The sequence below is a fragment of the Lutjanus erythropterus genome, chromosome 21 (assembly GCF_056507025.1).
Source record: "Lutjanus erythropterus isolate fLutEry1 chromosome 21, fLutEry1.hap2, whole genome shotgun sequence".
Lineage (NCBI taxonomy): Eukaryota > Metazoa > Chordata > Actinopteri > Lutjaniformes > Lutjanidae > Lutjanus > Lutjanus erythropterus.
In genome coordinates this window covers 25,202,083-25,221,572 of record NC_139337.1, presented here as the reverse complement: position 1 = coordinate 25,221,572, position 19,490 = coordinate 25,202,083, and the positions used below count along the sequence as shown (strand labels likewise).

General features: G+C 40.2%; 1 protein-coding gene across 1 annotated transcript in view; it reads left to right on the top strand.

Annotated features, from left to right (window-relative positions):
- The window catches only part of LOC146307733 (F-box/LRR-repeat protein 7-like), a 38,136-nt gene that overhangs the window by 2,246 nt on the left and 16,400 nt on the right, over positions 1 to 19,490 (top strand). The window contains exon 2 of the mRNA XM_084746963.1: positions 6,342 to 6,431. Within this exon, the coding sequence (XP_084603089.1) occupies positions 6,342 to 6,431 (90 nt within the window). The remainder of the gene's footprint in view (positions 1 to 6,341; positions 6,432 to 19,490) is intronic.

The following is a 19,490-nucleotide window of genomic DNA, read 5'->3' as shown; positions in this document are numbered from 1 at the left end:
ATGAGTGTTTGGGCATGTGGGCACTTAGTCATTCTTATCTTGATAAGAGACTATGTCAGAGTTGTTTTCGTCCACTCTCAACCTTTTTGTCGTTTGATTTGGCAGCCATTTTGTGCATACTGGACAATGCCATATTATCAAAAATATGTAGTACACACCTTGAAAAGACACTAAATAGCTAGAGAAATACCATGCTGACAAGGAAACAGCTCCTCCTTAAATTGTTTCTCATAGTGGACACACCTTAAATGATTAATTTCTGCAAAATTGATTGTAATCTTTTGGTTCAATAAGTATTTTTGACTCTTCTGCAGCTGATTGGTGAATGTTTTCTTTGGGCGGAGTCAAACAGTTTCTTGGAGGGCAAGTTATCAAATGATGAACTTGACTTGCACAGCAGAGATCCTTATCATAATGAAAATACAAATCTTGTCTCTCTGGCACAGATTTCCACTTTTATTTATTAGAGAACATAACCAAAGATAGGCGATGTTGGAAAATGTCAAGTGCTGCATTTTTTGGCTCATTAAATCAAAATATCAATAATGAGACAAAATCACAAAAAACTCCAAGCCGGTCTCCTTTAACTCAATTAAAACGCCTTTATTTTCACTGCATCATTTTGCATCAAGCCTCCATCAGAGTGTCAAAAGAATAGCGGGACAGAATTGGTCTGAAAGGCAAAAAAGTAATTAGAAATGTAGAGGTGATGCCAAGCAGGCAGAGACATTCACTGTCCATCTCACGCAGCTTTCACATATATTCAGAAAATTGTTTCACCCAACTGGAATGCAGCTAAAATCCAGGAGGAAACAACATTGTTATGATATTATAATAACCAGAATCCATATCTGAAGTCTTGAATTCCACAAATTTGATTTGAAGTCTGGCATTAATGAGCCTGAGCAGTCAAACATAAGTTTGTTGCTTCGGGCATGGTTCGACTATATTCAAGAATATTAGCCTTCATACCTCCTCCGTCTTTTTCATCTAATCTCCAACATCACTTATTCAGAGAAAAAACCGTGGTCCAACTCCACCAAACACATCACTTCTGTCTCCAGAGCAGAAATGTTTGTATAAATAACATTCCAGTGCGCTCTCTTCCTAAGTCAATAACTGCAGAGAAAAGATTGGAGCTCATGATGTTAAAAATAACAAATGGACGAGCTCCACCTAGGAATCCAGCATGTTAAGGTACATGAAGAGATTCTATCACAGATTTGAGTCCTCCTCCTCCTTGTGTTGAATTTACAACATGCTTAACTTTTTTTTTACAGTGATCATGAAAGGGAAAATATTATATAGGCAATGCAGATTGTAGTCTTAAGTCTTAATTCTCATTTCAAGATAGAAGAATATCTAATGTTAGCATCTGGAATGATTACACCTCTTTGGTGGACAACATGAAACAGAAACACTCTAAACTTAGTATAACTACCAGTGCAAACATAGACTTGTGCTTTGATGTCTTACTTTCCCAGTTAAAACCATGCTTTTTGTAAGCTCACAGGACTGACGCTGAAAACATCCCTTTTATGATTTACCACTGATGCAGCTGAAGTCTCTGGTTTAAGTGTAGGGAGTCAAGAAAACATTTTGGAAAAAGCTTACAGCAAGAAAAGTTGCGAGGAAGTGTTTGCTGCTGTTTACAGTGCAGCCAAACAAATTAACAGGGTATTAAATGCTACAACTAGTGATTATGTTAGCTAATGATCATTCAGGCAAACAACCGATTAATCGTTTCGTCTATAAAATGTCAGATAATAGCGACTAATATGCATCAGAGCCCCAGTGGCCTTCTAGTAACTTTTGTTTAGTCTAACCAACAGTCCAAAAAACCCCAAAATAGTCATTTTAAAAGCATAAAACACTTAAGAAAACAGCAAATAATGACACTGAGATGCTGGAAGTAGAGAATGTTGTGTTTTTTTCTATAAAAAATTCTAGTCTAGAACCACTCAGTTCATTTTTGATTTCCAGGGTTAGACCTACAACCAATCAGAGCAATGAAATGTTTGACATAGCATAGTTGGTAAATTAAACTTAACAAACACATCTTTCTTATCAACAAAAGCTTTAAGTGCAGTTGCTTGTTCTTCTTTTAGAGAAAATTTACTGGCCAGTTTGTTTAATGCAGACACAATGGCAGAATCAACAGAAACGGCTCCAACATAAGCGGCGGCCATCTTGGTTGTTTATGTTTACAAAAATGCCTCTCTTTGTAGCCATCACATTAGACCCGCCCCATTTTAGATAAGCGGTTCTGATTGACCGAAATAGATTCAGGTTGGGTATAAGTCGGTAGAGTACAGTCTGAACAGTAGGGAGGCAGAGCAAACAAAACACGAGTTTGCAGAATCGTTGTCATTTCACAAAAGAACACATTGCTTAGTTATTATGCTATCATCGTCTTGAAGTATTGTAGTCACAAGTGCAGAATTCTGTATTCGTTCTGTCCACATCTGTTTTCAAGTGTGACTCCACCGATTAATTACACACTGGTCACAGCTATGCAGCAACTCTCCACCAGCACATTATATAAGCATAAGACAGGAAGCAGGAGCTTTTCAGAAAGTTGTTTTTCCATGAAAGACAGAAAACAATCGGCTGCGCTCAGATCCACATGCGTCAAACCAACAGCCCTGCAGACTTCCTCATGCTGAGCAAAAGAATGCAGCAACCAGCTAAATATCCAAAAAATATATTTGCTCTTGTTTACCAAGAGCCTGATGCTTTCTGCTCTGCTTAGATATTAAAAAAGTGGTCTTAGGTTGACATCTGCAGACTCCTCATGAGTTTCTGAGTCATTTCTGAAGGAGCCACAGCAGATGTGCCGGCTCAGTGATGTCACCACAAAATGTCATTCATACTCACACACTCTTAGAAATAAAGATGCTAACTGGAACCATGAAGGGTTCCTCAGCTTGTCCCCATAGAGACACCCTTTTGGTTCCTGGTATGGCATTTTAAAAAGGTTACACTCTGAACCCTTTCATAGAGCTCTACCTAGAAAGAGTTTTACCTAGAACTACCTATTAAAGTTTTCACCTAGAACGCCCTATGAGACGTTCTACAGAAAACACTTTATGCTATAATGGTTCCACCCAGAACCCCCTTTGGGGCATCCATCGAGAAACCTTTCCACCCTGTAACAAGTACCTGCCCATGAGGTTCTACAGATAACTTTTATTTTCCAAAGATTTTCTCTAGAATCCACTCAGGGGTTTCTACTGAGAACCCTTTAATATTATGGTACAAAGAACATTGGATGAAAAAGTTCTTCAAGCATTTAAACAATCCTTGAAAAACAAAAATGCCTCTATTTTTTTTATTAAGGATTTTATCCAGAACCCACCCATGGGGTTCTACTTAGAAGAACCCCTGTTATAGTCCACCCAGGTGGTTCTACTGTGAACCCTTTTACATTATGGTACAAAAAAACCTGTGACAAAAGACATTTCCACATTCCTCAAAGAACAAAAACTGACTGAAAGGGGTTCTTAATGTAACCCTTAGTCTTACAAAGAACCACTGACAAATCCGTTCTTCAAAAAAGGGTTCTTCAGAAGCAAATAGCTCCAGTTAGAACCTCGGACCTTCAGAAAGAACCCTTTTGGAACCCGTTTCTAAGAACGTACCATTGGTTTAGAAAAATCTCCTATGCATCTGCCTGATTGTGCGTCTTCTGCGCGGCCGAGTTCGGAGTCACAGGTTGCATTTTTCCTCCCTGCAGAAGCTTTCATATTTACGACTTATTTCGGGAACTGTCTAGTCTGTTTAGGTGGCTGCGCTTGATGTGCATGTGGCTGTGACTGTTTGGGAATACCTCTTCGGCCTGTCGTGCTGGGTGAAAGGCGCATACTTAGTCTCAGGAAAGCCACAAAGCTGCATTTATGATCTGACAGAGGAATGAAATGCCATAAACAACTACTCCACAGGCAGCCTGCAGTCACCATGGCAGTCGAGCCTGTCGTGCTCTGGCAGCAGAGAGCACACTCAAAGAATATCTTTTTGAAATGTAGCTCTCCTGTGTGCCTTTACACATACACTCTGGTTCCAAAAGGGTTCTTCCTGACCAATTGCTTCTGAAGAACCATTTTCTGAAGAAAGGAATATTCAAGCAGGGTTCCATGAAGAACACTTTTCACCCAAGAACCCCTTTTGGAAGACAGAATTCCTCAGGGATTGGTAAAATCCTTGAAGAACTCTTTTGTTAAGGGTATTTTGTAAGACTAAGGGTTGCATTAAGAACCTTTTTGGAAGCAATTTATATTAAGGTACAAAGACCCCTTTTGTCAGGGGTTCTTTGCGCCATAATATATAGAAGCCCCTTGGTGTGTTCTAGATAAAACTCTTGGAATATAAAAAGGTTCTCTGTAGAACTCACTTAATGTATTCTAGATAAAACCTTTGGAATATAAAAGCATTCTCAGTAGAACCCCCCTGGGTGGGTTCTACATAAATGCCTGGAAATATTAAAAGCTTCTCTATAGAATCCCTCAAGTGTGTTCTTGATAAAAACTCTTGGAATATAAAAGGGTATAAAAGGTTCCCGGTAGAACCTCTCCAGTGTGATCTTGATAAAACCCTTTGGATATAGAAAGGTTCTTGATAGAACTCCCCTGGATGGGTTCTAGATAAAACCCTTGGAATATAAAAAGGTATCTGGTAGAGTCACCTGAGTGTGTTCTAGATAAATCCCTTTAGAATATAAAAAGGTTCTCATAGAATCCGCTGGATGGGTTCTAGATAAAAACCCTTGGAGTATAAAAAGGTTCTTGGTTGAACCCCCTGGGTGGCTTCTTGAGAGCACCCTTAGAGGGTGGAACAATTCTGGATAAAACCCCCAGAGAGGGTTCTGGGTGGAACCATCACACCATACAAGGGTTCTCTGTCGAACCTCTCAAAGGGGGTTCTGAGTGACATCATTCACATATGGGTCATGGCCTTTATAAAACACTCTACCATGAGCAAAAATAGAGTTCTCCAGTGGGGACAAGCTGAAGAACCCTTCATGGTTCTAGTAAGCACTTTTATTTCTAGGAGTGTGCAGACGAGGACAGCTCATAAAGCCTTAGCTGTAAATTCATGTAAACGTAATAAAAAGCACTTTGATGTGGTGGTCGTACAGACTGCACCGTTCAAGACGTTTGCCGTTGATGATACATGTAATTGTACTCATTTGTTAAAGAGAGTGATTGCTCAGTGGTCAGGAGTGTTTCCTCTCTCGTCCTGGGATTTCAAGAGACTTTATTCCTCTTCCAGATATCAAAAAATGGACACTTACTCAAACAAACCAGCAGAGACTTTGTGCACGTGCCAAGGCTAACCATTCCTCCAAACTAGAGGAGTATAAAAGCCATGAAAGCAAAGAGTGATGGGCTTTATATTTCCTTACACTTCATCCCTCCTCACACACAAAAATAAAGGTGCTGGAACTGGAACCTAAAATGGTTCTTTGGAGGGATGCTGTAGAAGTTTTTAGTGACACAAAGACCTTATATCAAGAGGATCTTTAAAGAAAAAATAATCAAAAAAATGTGATTTGAAGCGCCATAAAGGACCCTTCAAAAAGCTTTTGCAAAAATAGGTTCTTTAAGGAACCATTTTTATGAAAGGTCTTTGTGGTACTTAACTGCTTCAATGAAAATCCTCTTATTAATGGTTCTTGAGAATTATTTCAAAATAAATGGTTCTTTGAACATTTAAATGAAATGTCCAAGTTAAAAGACTTTAAGACCTTTAAAAAGCAACATAATTAAAAAAAAAAGTTATCTAGAACTCATTCAGGGGTTTCTACCAAGAACTAAAGGTTTTTTTTATCTAGAAACCACTTAGTGGATTTTATCTAGAACCCACCCAGGGGGTTCTACCGAGAAGCGTTTTATATTGTGGGACAAAGAACCCTTGATGAAAGAGTTCTTCAAGGATTTCAACAATCGTAGAAGAAGCTGGTTCTTTAGATGAGAAGGGAATAATGGAATCCTTAAGTCTTTCAAAAACCCTTTGACAAATCCTTCTTTTAAAAAAGGGTTCTTCAGAAGCAAATGGTTTAGGGTAGAACCTCAGTCCTTCAACAGAAACCCCTTTAGAACCCTTGTTTTCAAGACTGTAGCACCAGAGGCTTTTGAAGGACCATTTAAGAACCATAATTTCTGAGAGTATTATATTTAATACATCATCAAAGTGCAGTTCCATCTTATCTCTGACAGACATTCTTCAGGATTTAAGGATAAAAAAGAGTTTTCCCTCAAATGAAAAGGGTAAAACCAGTAAATCATGAGTGCCATTTGTCATCTCTATACCGTGTTTTGTTTTTCTTCTCGTTCGCCCTGCAGGTAAAGGGAGCTCAAGCATCTCTTCTGACATAAGTTCGAGCACAGATCACACACCAACTAAAGCTCCAAAGAATGTGGCTACCACCGAAGGTAAGGCATCTGGTGCTCATTAACCAAACTCCCCTCCCTTCTCCTCTTCTTCTTCTCTTCCCGCCCCTCTCTTTCCTCCCCATCCACTCTCTGCGCTGCCTATTTTTGGAGAGAAACCTGCGTGTTCCTGGGATAACCCTAAATTGAAAACAAACTCACAGCTCCCATCAGAACCCAGAAACCAAAGGCATTTCTTGGGCTTTGTTTGAGAAGAGAGGGAGAAAAAAAAACACACTTCTGGCTTCTCATTGTGGAAGAATGCTTATCTAAACTGTGGTCGTATCAGGCTCAAAGCGTTGCCAGGGAGGGGAGGTACGTGCGCTTGAGAAAGAGGAGGGCGAGAGGGATTTTTTGCTGGAGAAGGTGTGGGGAGTGAAAATGGGAAAAGAGAGCTTCACCTTCTGCTGTTGTTGCTCCTCTCCGTGCAGCTCTCTGGCTCCCTCTCGCCTCTTTCGGCCTTGGCAGACTGACTGCAGGGAGCCGCTCCTCTTTGTCAGGAGTTTATGTGTTACGAATGTAAACTGTAATGCTCGCTGTAATGGTTCAAAAATATTTTACGGCTGACTGATGCCTTTTTGAAGCCTCCCGTGAGCACAGATCCGTCCGATACATTTATAACAATCTGTCAGAGCAGAAGTTTCTTTTATTTTGAAAAGAACAGAACAAAACCTTTAAAGTAGTAGTTTAAAAGTGCTGCCATGCCATGTGATGAATCCCACTGTGTTGTAAAAAACTTAAATTTGAGCTTGTCCAGGCTAGGAAAACATAGTTTGTCATGAAAAAAACATTTGTATATTCATAAAATGTTTCAGACCACATGTTCTCAACCCAACTGTTTTTTAATCCACTTATTTATTTTTACAATAAACTTGCAAAATCCTGAGTAAAACCAATCCACAACCTAAACCATAATCATTTCTCCTTGACCAAAATGATTTTACATAAAGTTAACATCAAAACTTCCAACTTAACCATGAGTAGCACTTTGGACTCTTTTTTTTCTTTGATTCCACAAACACAAATCTATAGAAACTTTATGAAAAAAACTGAATTAATACATTTGGGGGGCCAGCTGGGGGGAGCACAACAAGCTGAAAACACATTAGCTTATAAAATTAGCATAGCTTGTGTTAGCAGTTGTTTATTTCAATGTCCAGCATTCATTAACAGTAGTGTTTCTGAATGCAGTCTAATATTCACCCAACTTTTATCTCTGTTTTTCATCTTCACCAACTCCTGAGAGAAGGAAAAGGAAGGGAAGTATCTGGCTCTTTAGCTGCTAAATGCTCCACACTGTTTACAAGCTAGTTGCTAACTATGTATATCTGTTGTTTTGGTAGTATACAGTGGGTTTTTAGAGTTTTTTCACTGAAAAAGCCGCCTCCTGCTGGTGTAAGTAAGGTCAAAGAAAGTCATAAGAGTGAATGGCAACATTAAACAAAACAATGCATTTTCTCTGCTATTCTTGTGTGACTAGCTTGCTATAGCATTAGCGATATATCTTTGTGGCCTTGTGGAAGACTCTAGTGTGCGCAGGTAGGCAGGTACATGGCTAAACAGGCAGATAGCGCATTTGATTTATTGATTGTTGTCAGGATGTAAAGACAATTTCAACAAATATAACAAAAAAAATGCCTCTGACATACATAACCTAACCTAGCTTTAATGTAAAAAATATTTATTGCTGCAGCTTTAAAGCTATAATTTGTAACATTTCTTTGTAAAAATGTCTAAAAACGCTCGACGTTATATATTTCGTTAAGTTGTGTATGTGCATTATCTCAAGTGTTTCCAACAATGTCCAAACGCAGAAAAATCTGTAATTTATTCAAGATAACAGCGCATTTCCTGCTAGCTGTTGCAAGCTAGTTGCTATGATCATGACTTCTGCCTGATTTTCATCAGCTGTGGTCGTCATTCAAAAGTGAAGACAGCAACTCCCATGATCCCATGCTACTTGACGATGTCATTAAACTATGTCTTTTGTTATTGTTGTGATGTGAGAGAGACCCTTCGTGACAGAAATGACATAATGTAAAAACACTGATTGGTGCAGCTTTCAGCATTTCAATGTAGCAGACTATTGTTTTTGGTGTCATAGCATCTTTTAAATATGTCTTGGCTAATGTCAATTGACAATAAAATGACAATATAAGGCATCGTGCAGCTCATTAAATCATATCCCACAGTGCTCTACAGACTTTGGGAGTGTGTTTTTGGATAAGAAGTGCTGAGCATGACTCAGACAGTGGAATAGAAATCCCAGAACCCAGTGAAGTAATCACTGGCTCACTGATTTTGATCAAAAACTTTATCAGAACTCCCCACAGATACATTAAGGTCCCTCTGAGTTTGTGATGTGGTCACCCTGTGTTTCTCTGAGCTGACCGATGACTCACCGGCTGTTTTGCACGCTCATACACATATATACTCACCCTGTTCTCTCATGCATTGTCATCACCCATCTTAAATTTGCTCTGGCATGATGAATGTAGTATTCTTGTGGTTTGGAGCTGCCCACAAGAAAACAAATACCAGATCGAGCCTGTGTTTATAACTGTCACTCAGCCGAACATTTCAAGGTGTTTCTCAGGGGGGGAAGAAAAGGAGCAGCTCCTCACGAGACAATCAGATGTGCTTTTGGTTTCCCGCAAGATCTGTGTCAATTAGTTTGTTTTAGTGAGGTTAATTCACTGATTAACCTCACTAAATATAGAGTGAGATGTACCGCGCTCCTGCGAGTGTACATTAGGACGAGGCAGATTACTCACTCGACTTCGCTGGAAATGCTGACTCACTCGTGTCCCTCCGTTGAGGAGCTGCTGGAAGCGCACCCAGAGTATTTTGGGGAAATTGATAATTGTCCCGAATGTGTCTGCCTGGAGAACAACCTGTGCAGATAGAAATATATAGTATAGAGCAGGGCCAGTGGCTTCCCCACCATAATTTCCCTCCTGTGTTATGACTGAAATTGTTATTTTTTTCTCCATGCTAAGTGGGAGTAATTACATGGTCTGGAACCGCCACGGCCACAGGCAAATCCCCCCTCCTTAAAATGACACACACACATGCGCACACACAAACACGCACACGTTCACATGCTCACACACAGTGGCAGATCACACAGTCGTTGCCCACCTCGTCCTGTGGTCCACTAAACTAATCAGGAAGCAGTCTGGCCTGTTTCCCCACCACACACTGGGAGTATTCAGATTAGGGTCTGACACAGTATCCTGCTGCAGTATAATGTCACTGCTGCATTAATGCACTTAGTTAGTGTCTAACTTACTTATTTCACTGCAGGGATGGAACTAACTAATTACAACTACTCAAATTACTGTAATTAAATCATTTTTGGGAGTACTTTTATGAGCATTTTTTTCAACTCTGTAATTTTACTGGCACTTAAGTATGTATAACACCGGTGGTTTTCAAAATAGCCCCTATAACCACTCTAACCAATGGAGACAACAAGTAGCCTGCTAGCAAAGAGGCAGAGCGCTGGGGTTCACTTTGATGAAAAGTTTTAAAAGTAATTTTTTTTGTTATTTAGCACCGGTAGTTTGACTTTTAAATGAGTAATATTAGCCCAGATTTTGCCCAAGTAAAGTAAATGTTTCATACATAAATATCCAACTGTTTTTTATTTGATTTAAAATATTCATAATGGCAATATTCTGACTCGTTGAAATAATGATGTCTTACTGTTACACACAGCAGCAACAAGCATGAATGAAAGCGAAAGTAAGGTTGCTATCGGCTCTTTGGTGGAGGAGTTAGTTCCAAAAAAAGGGGAGTGACATGCAGAGATGGTTTGGTTATAGAAGATCAGATGCACATGTAAGAAATGCAAGAAGAATGTAACCAAAAATCGAGGCAATACAACAAAGTAATTTCCCCACCTCAAGCAGAAACAATATCACATTATTCTGGATGCAGTCGGATAGACCCACAACCAATCAGAGCAACAAAATGTGTAGCGCTGAGTGACGCTTTCAAGTTAGCTTGGTTCTTGGTCTGTTTTGAAAAAGGAAAACAATGGTCTGGTCAGAAACGTTCTCACATTACAGCTGAAAAAATAGCCTAAAATTAGTTTCTAAAAACATCTGAGGAGAGAAATAAGCAATTCAGTACCATAATCTTGATTGATATTTGATCAGCACTGTCTAATTTGAGAGTATTATTTGAGTTTTATGAGCCTGGTGCACTGAGCTTGAAACGTGACTTTTCACATGTGGACTGGTGATGCTCTGTCAGTCATCGTATTAAATAAACGGTTGTGATTGGTCCAACAAGAGCCAGGATGGGTGGAGGTCTGCCTGAACGGGAGGACGGCCAGACTTACCTGCCAGAGCAAATGAAACATGAGCTCACAGATTCGTCTGGTTCCCAGGCTAACATGTACCTAAAGTTGATTGACCTTATCCACTGTAAGCTGCTGGTCATACCAGACCAAGTAAGGTCGTATTCGCAAAACCCTTAAGTGTATTGAATTGAGAAAGAGTGAGCTTTAATGCTCATGGATTCAACTTTTCATTTGTAAAAGAAAGACTGTTATTTCCTTTTTGAAAAGTTACATAATCTCCCTTTAAAGCCCTGTGTGTACGCTCCAAAACCAGAGCCACCGAGAATGAATGGCTGGAGACTGCACCAGGTCTAACCAGAGTTGTTTCATTTTTCGACAAGTCAAAATTTATACCACCAGAAGAATCTGAGAGATGCTATAATCATCCCAGAACTCCTCACATGGTGGCTGTAGAGTCAATAAATTATAATATTTTGAATTATTATCCAGCCCTAATATCAGCATGCAGATGGAAAGTAGGCCGTTGTCTGTCGTCCCTCACCGATCCAACATTTATTCCCACAAAATCAACATTAGAAAGTTACACTCATTCTCCTCCTGAAAACAAACCGAGTCGGGCAGTCATCTGGCAGCTTTGTGCATCGTGTCTCTGTTTTCATTTATTATTTAGACGGGCTTGTGGTGGCCTGACCCAGTTGAGTTGCTTATTAGCTGCAGACTGAAAGGCACAGTCCTGGACAGTAAATCCTTCCTGTGGGATGAAACTGAGTATCTCCCAGCAGGGGTTACACTGTGACCCTGTCTGGGCCTCAAGGGTTTGCTTTGGCACAGCCCGACTCAGGGTACCGTAGGAATGTGGCTCAGACATGGCAGGAGCTCAACCGACAACACCGTGAGATGTTCGGCCTGTGTGTTGTAACTCTTAAAGGCCGGTTTTATCCTCCTATATCAGCTGGAGCCTGTGCCAAGCTTCAACTGCTGATGTAAGGCAGACTCACGGGGGCGTTCATCATGTCAAAGCGGCAGCCATGCTTTGGGGTCAGCTCCCTTCACCCATTTATAATGGCACCAGGAAGGTAGCTGGGGAAACAGGGAATGGTGGGAACAATGAACATGCTGACTTCCTTTCTGTCCGCCAAGGACCAAAGAAACAGTGATAACAGTGACGGGGGAAAATCTTACTCTGTCCTTCCAACGCTGTAGTAACAGATTACACTGCAAATGTATATCAAAGCAGATTTAGGTTCTGCTTCTTTGCAGATCTTTGTTTCCTGCATAAAGTCATTGCAGCCTTATTGCACAAGGAGTTAATGCCAAGATTAGACCACACAATGTCAGGCTAATTATGGACCAATCATGGGGCATCAGGGATGTCAATCTGTCACTTTATCATAGTGGAAGACAAGTAATTGTGCATGCAGGATGTTTTACAGGTCCATGGCATTAAGAAATTCTTAATATTAAGGTGCACAAATGTAGACATGGGAATAAGATTCTGGCCTTTAAACTTTGCATGTCAAGTAGTCTGACTACTCGATGTAGGTTCGGAATAAACCTAAATACCAACAGTACAGATGTAAACAAACATTTACATTATCTTTTGCATGGATTTAGCCATTTTAATGCCAGGGTTGGCTTCCTCCATGTGTAAAGGCGCAGCAAAAACAAGTTCCCCTCCAACACTATTTTATTTTGCAGGGGCACGGTCACTGCATCCTGGGTTTTGCACCCCCAGAGATTATTGTGATTGGTGCAGGTCGTGAAAGACCGCAAGCAATGATCGATCAGAGTTCATTGTGTAGTCTTAAATGTCTACAAGCCAGGTCATAGAAGGAATTAAAGGTACAAGCTGCCTGGAACTGTGGCAAAATAATCAATTTAGCTTTTTAGACACTGCAGAACGACAGCATCTGTTTATTCAGCAAGTGCCAAAACAACATGTTTAAGTTGAAGTGATGCAACTTCCTATTGGCTGCAGTAATTATGACCAGAGCAAAGGAGGGAGTCCACAGGGAGGAGACCAGTGTGGACAGACAGGTCAACAAAACATCAGACGTTTACTCAGGAGACTGCTGTTTGTTTCCCATTTCCAACCGACAGTCAAGTCTTTTTTTTTAAGGCATGACCACAATCATTTCCAAACCTTAATCCTGAGTGTATTATTGTAACCATGACGACAAAAGCCCTAGCCTTACAGAAGTACTCATTTTAACCCAAACCATGATTTCTCCCCCCGAAGCCTAACCAAGTTGTTTGTGTGCTTTAACCTAACCGAACCTTAACCAGAGCATTACCACACCATTAAATATTTATTTTTAAACCATGATCGGTAACTGCGGTGTAACAGATTTGCAAGGCACAAACAAGTGATGATGTGCTGCTGATAAGGGCATCAGATCAGAAAACGAACATAGATATATTTTGGCATTTCATTTGGAGGATTTATGGGGTTTTATGTGGTATATTTAGCCTAACGAGTAACTTAAGAGGCAGAAAAGCATTGGTCTCACCACTTGAAAAGCCTATTTCACCTCTTGGGTCAGAAGTGTGCACTCTTGCACGTGCAACCACACCCAAGATGTCCAAGATGTCCGGAGGTTTTCAAAAACAAAAATGTCAGTGGATGTTAAGTTACTCTTTAAGAGGTAATATAGAGTTCGGGTTTAGAACCAGGCGTTCTCTTTTTTCATATGATAACCAAGTGTAAAAACTTTTTTTACAAGGTATTTTTGAAATTGTTTGATGTTTTCACCCTGGTGTTTTTGGAGTAAATTGAAAATGTGCATAAAAACAAGTGGATGGAAATGAACCTGGCTGCACTTGTACTTATATTTCCATGTTAAGCAACTTAAAACTCCTACCCGACTACATTTTCAGAGGGAAATATTGCACTTTTTACTCCACTACATTTATCTGACAGCTGTAGTTATTTTGCAGATGAAATGCTATGCACACCCACCAAGATGTTTTCAATTACTTCTTTTCAATTGTTTTTTTTATGTGGCTGATGGAATCACAGGTATTAATGTAATAATATTAAAGCAACACACACTCCTAATATTGATCCGTCTGAGTTCACAGTATTCCCACTTGTTGTGAAAGCAGTGTGAGGGTCAGTTTCGCAGTCTAAACAGCCCCTCCAGAAAGCTCCTGTCTCCAACATGTTAATATTTTTGCCCTCCCAAAGGCAACAAATCCCTCACACTCCATCTGTAAACTAACCTCATGCACTGATGACCCATTTACCCATGTTTACTCAGGCAGATATATAGTGTTTCACTGTTGATTTTTGCTGTGCCAAATACGAAAGAGGCTGCAGCGAGGTGTTTGTGTGCGTCGTAGCCGTTGGGATATTTTCACTGCGGAGAGAAGATTTAAGTTGTTGTCATCCAGTCAGGTTGTACTCATCATTCATCTCGTCATTACTGCAGTATGTCTTTTAAGCCAAACAACTCTGGGAAAAACTGCGAGCCGGTGTGACAAATTTATCTTTGTGAAGATTTGAAACTCAATGCTGCGTTTGTTCTGCTGCTCTTCAGCTGCATTGGAAGTTCTCACACCGGCAGAAAAATTTGTTTAGATGAAGAAGCGTCTAGTTTTTGGTTTTGATTATTTTATGGAGGATTAGGGGAAATAGTTTTGTAGGTTTTTCCCATTTTATGCACAGAAATCCGCAGCCAAGAGAAGTTTGTATGCAGGCACTTCTGGTGGAAGAAAAAGCTGTCCCTTTCCACCATCTTGACTTAGAACACAAAGCAGCAGCCTGCAGTTATTTTAAGACTTTTTCAACAAGCCTATAGCAATTGCAATGAGAAATATCAGTGCTTTACTTCTTAATCCTCATTGGAAATTGTCTACGTAAAGAGAGAACACAGAGGCAAAGAATGCCAAAGCTATTTTCCCCAGATTTTCTCCATCAGCTGTCTTCGCTCCTCCCCCTTCCTTTCTACAGCTCCTTGAGCCAGGAAATCTGAGCGAAAAAGCACAGAACAAGGCGGCGAAAAAGAAAAAAGAAAACAAGTGAAAGCAGTTTAGCGAAGAAGAAGGAGGAGGAGGGGAAGCGAAGTCAGTTCACTGAGCTCCATCTCATAACTCTTCTCTGATTACTGCTCCGTCTTCTCATTCTCCGTCGTCTCAGGGAGGAAGCCATGGGCCTGTTGTTTTGAATGTATTTGCCATTTTCTTCGACAGGGTCACATTTTTCAACCCTACTACAGGAGCATGTTTGACAGGAGTTGGGAAAGACGCCACCTGGCCGAAACACATGCTTGCTTCCTGTAAGATTTTGGCTCGCGAGTGATGTTTTTACTGTGATACACCTGGGTCTTTGGGCTTTTTTGTGGCAGTACGACTACAGTTGTGAACCAGCTGAACTGACACATTGGACTTCCCCTCCCCTCTTTTCGTTCTGTGGTTTGTTTCATTACGTAAGCAGGGAAGTGTCAGTTGTGGCTGGAGCTGCAATGGCACAAAAATGAGGGGAAAATTTAGACAGTGTTCTTCAAGGGGTCTTGGTTGGATGAACTGAACCATGTTTTTTAAACAACCAGAGCAACTAAGTGACTTTGAGTTTGCGGTTGCATATACCTGGCTCTTTCATACAAAGGGAAAAAAGATGTCTCGTCTTTTGTAGATGGAGAAAACATTTATTTTGGTCAAGCCTTCTGACTTTTTCATGACTCAGGTTCCAGCTTAGGCCTGATCCAGGAGCCTATGTGTCAGGTTCAAGGACATTTCAGCCATTATTAAAACTTTGTTACAGACAGAATGTTGATAATACAAACTAACTGGGTGGTAGGCAATCTCCTCTTAAAGAAACAGTGTGTAGGATTTAGTGGCATCTAGGAGTTAGCTTGCAGATTAAAAACACGTCACCCTCCCCTTCCTAGCATGTAAAAAATCAAGACAGACCAAGTGTATATCTAGACGTTTCTAGTGGTTTGGCTTGTCTGTTCTTGGCTACTGCCTCCATGGAAGAGGGCCTGTGCCCTCTGTAGATGGAATAAAGAAATGGCCAATGAAAACACAATGGTTCTTATTATCAGGTGATTATACACAAACGAAAACATACTTATGAATATTGTATTATGTTCCTGCCATATTGTGCCATTAGATCCCCCTAAATCACAGGCACTGGACCTTGGGGACTTTTAAGGCCTGGAATGAAATGGCCTGGCTAAATTAATCTGCATGTGGCTGGTGAACAAATAGCTGACAAGCTAGACCAACCAGGAACATGCTACCACTACCCACTGTTTAGTCCATGCTTGCATTTTGTCCTCAGGATTGGATAAACATGGATAAAAGCTCTCCAAAGCTTCTTGTTAGCAGCCTTAACTATCAAAAGAGACATTTTCGGCTGAAAAAGAAAAAAAAGCAACCTTTTTTTGGATTTGGCATCCATAACTAGCTTAGGGAGACTCAAGACCACCTGCAGAATTTGGAGATAAAGGCACAAGCTGTACACACAGGCTATGATGCACATTTTAGTTGACAAAAAACTTAAGAATTTTTTTTATTCAGTGTATAGGCTGCACATTTTTTGTGAGTTGACCAAAGTGCCATTGCTTATTCACCTGTTATTGGAGCATGTTTTTGTACATTTTTCTTTAAAAATAAACTTTTTGAAGAGTTTTCCTCTCCTACTAAAACCCTGACGACCAGTCGAGACAAAATAACTTCTTTCTGGACTTAAAGTGAATCCCCCCCCCTTTTTCTTGTCAGGAGTTTATAACCGCAAAAGTTCCAGCACTTCCCTTGTTCTGTTGCTTCAACCACATGAGATCACTACATTTGCTCCTCATCACAACCAAATCAACCGTTTAGGCCAGCGTTCGCTTTTCCATTCTCTGTCTGATGTGCAGTCCTTCTCGGTGCTGTGTGCAGCCAGCGTTACCCTCCTCACAGTCATTTAACATGACTGTCACTCCACACTGTAACCCTCCTCTCACACCGCTGCCAAAAAGGATAAACTGTACAGGGAGGCGTTTCATGCGCACGATTCTCATACTCTGTCGCCCCATCTTTGACATCCCGATTTAACAACCTGTAAAAAAAAATGACATCATCATGAATTTCTGTGATTTGCCAAAGGCCAGATCAGTTTTTGCATGATGCCAAATTACTTTTGGATCCGAACTGTCATCTCTATTCTGGAAAAAACTGTGCTGTGACGAATAGACTCATTTTTGAAGGAGTGCCTTTGAGTAGATCACGCCTCTTAAATTTGGCTTTAAGATATCTGAGCGTCTGCTGTCCTCCTCAGCTGAGGATTTATAAAGTGATGAGGGCAGAGAGTGGAGACGTTTGTGTCTTTTGAACTGACAGAAGGGCTTTAAGAGGCGGAAAACTCCCTTGAGGAAATTAGTCGTGTTGCGGGGAAAGACGGTTATAGTTCCTGGCGAATGTATGGCTGAAATCTGTCGCTGCACGAGCTTCAGAAAATGAATCTTGAGACTGAGTGAGTGTGAGAATAGCTGCAGTCCAGAAGTAGTGCACTCTCAGAAATAAAGGTTCTTCGACTTGTCACCATTTTAGTTCTTGGTAAAACCTTTTATAAAGCTTCCACTAGCAACCCTTTCAGAGTTCTACCTTGAACCCAACAATAAGGGGTTATACCTTGAACCCTCTACGAGAGGTTCTACAGAGAACTCTTCTATGGTGTTATTCTGGTCTGGGGGTTCTATCAAGAACCTTTGCCCCTTCTAAGGGTGCTGCCTTGAACCCACCCAGGGGGTTCTACACAGAACCCTTTTACATTACCAGGGAAACCCACCCAGAGTGTTCTACCAAGAACCTTTTTACATTCCAAGAGTTTTACCTTGAAACCTACACATGGGGTTCTACCAGGAACCTTTTTTTCATTCCAGTAGTTTTACAAGGAACCCACCCAGAGGATTCTACCCATAACCCTTTTACATTCCAAAGTTTTTGCATAGAACCCACCCAAGGGATTCTACCCAGAACCATTTTACATTCCAAAGGTTTTATGTAGAAGCCACCAACGGGGTTCTACCAGGAACCTTTTTATATTCCAATAGTTTTACCTTGAAACCCGCGCAGGAGGTTTAAGCAAAAATCTTTTTATGTTACGGTATAAATAACAAGGACTTCAACAATCCTTTAAGAACTCTTTCTTTCAAAAAAGGCTCTTTGGATGAACAGGGTTATCCAAAGAGACCTGTAGTCTTACAAGGAACCTGTGAAGAAGCAAATTGTTGTCAGAACCTCAGCCCTTCAGGAAGAACCCTCTTGGAACCCCTTTTTTCCAAGAGTGTGGAGTTATGGGGGTTGTGTGGAGCTAAGGAGTCTGTTTCCTGTCCAAGTGTGCACATTGTAAAGGAACCAGCAGGCCCTATTGTCTTTCAGGTTGTCCAGTGACGTAAGACCTTCCTGTAGTGAAGGCTTCGCTGATAGCCCCGCCGCCACACTGTACGGTAATATCAACTTCCATGTATTCAATAAAACCCAAGACAGACAGATGTTTTTTATCCCAGGAGTTCTCTAACTCAGTCGGATGTTTCCCTTTAAAAAACTGGAGCGCGTAACAGTTTAGTGCTGATAAATCAATTGTGCTTTTGATTCTCTTTCAGTCGAACCCTGCTGACTGGTTGTTTTTCATTAGCTGACGCTCATTTTCTTTTTTATACACTGTAAAACCAAAAAGTTGAGAAAGCTCAAAATTTAATTGTTTTAGTTCTGAGCTCAATGCAAAACTCTTAAAGGGGAAATCTGTAACATATTTACTGCCATTTATTTAATTAATGATATGTCATCTGAGATTAAGGAAACATGCTACATTGAAAAACTCGCTTTTCTGACAACAGCACTTCAGCTGCAGTGTCCTCCTTTGTTTTTGTGTCTAGAACTCCAGCTTGGTTAAAACACATCCTGATAAAAACTCAAGTGAAATCAAATCCTTTGAAATTTCTGTGCCAGGCCAGAATGATTTTTTTTTTTTTTTTAGTTTGCCTGTTCTGTGTTCAAATTAATGCTGAATATTTGCAGAATTAGTAAGTGTAGTAAGTGTTTATAAGTCATGAGAAGTCAATAATTTGTTTTTAGAAAAAGAAGATGCTTCTTCATGTCTGGAGAGGAGGGTGCAGGGGGAAACAATTCACTCCAACCATAGATCATATATTAAATAGGATTTCAACCTATTATACATTAAATGGCTCCAGCTGCTGTACTCATTTTTGGATGTGCAATTGCACATTGCACAATTCTTTGCAAAGCCTTTTCTTCTTTAGTAAACTAATTAAAGTCAAAGTGAATTATGGATAATAAGTTAATATTTTCAGTTGCAACCTTTTAAATTTCAAGCACATAAATAATGACAAATTAAAAAAAACATTTTGGGAGGTTTCTAAAAATCAAAAATTCAACTGTATCTAAAGAAGAAAAGTAAATTATCTCAACAAAAGATTGTACATTTGTAAAACTTTGCTTTTTTATCTCCAAATTTAAAGTCACTACAAGGAACATTTCTGTTTTATTGATTTTGGAGGCCTCCTGTGGACAAAAGTGGTTGTGCTTCTGCCACCCTCACCACTAAATATAATATCAAAAATAAAATGATGTGAATAAAAATACCACCTGCTTCCTTTTAACTGGCTAGCATATGACTCACTGTCAGTCTGCCTGTGAAAATGTAAACACAGACTCAGGTCATATAGAGGCATCAGAATTAAATTGAGACAGTTTCATAAGCCAGTGTTTCCCAACCCTGGTCCTCAAGGCATGTTTTAGATGTT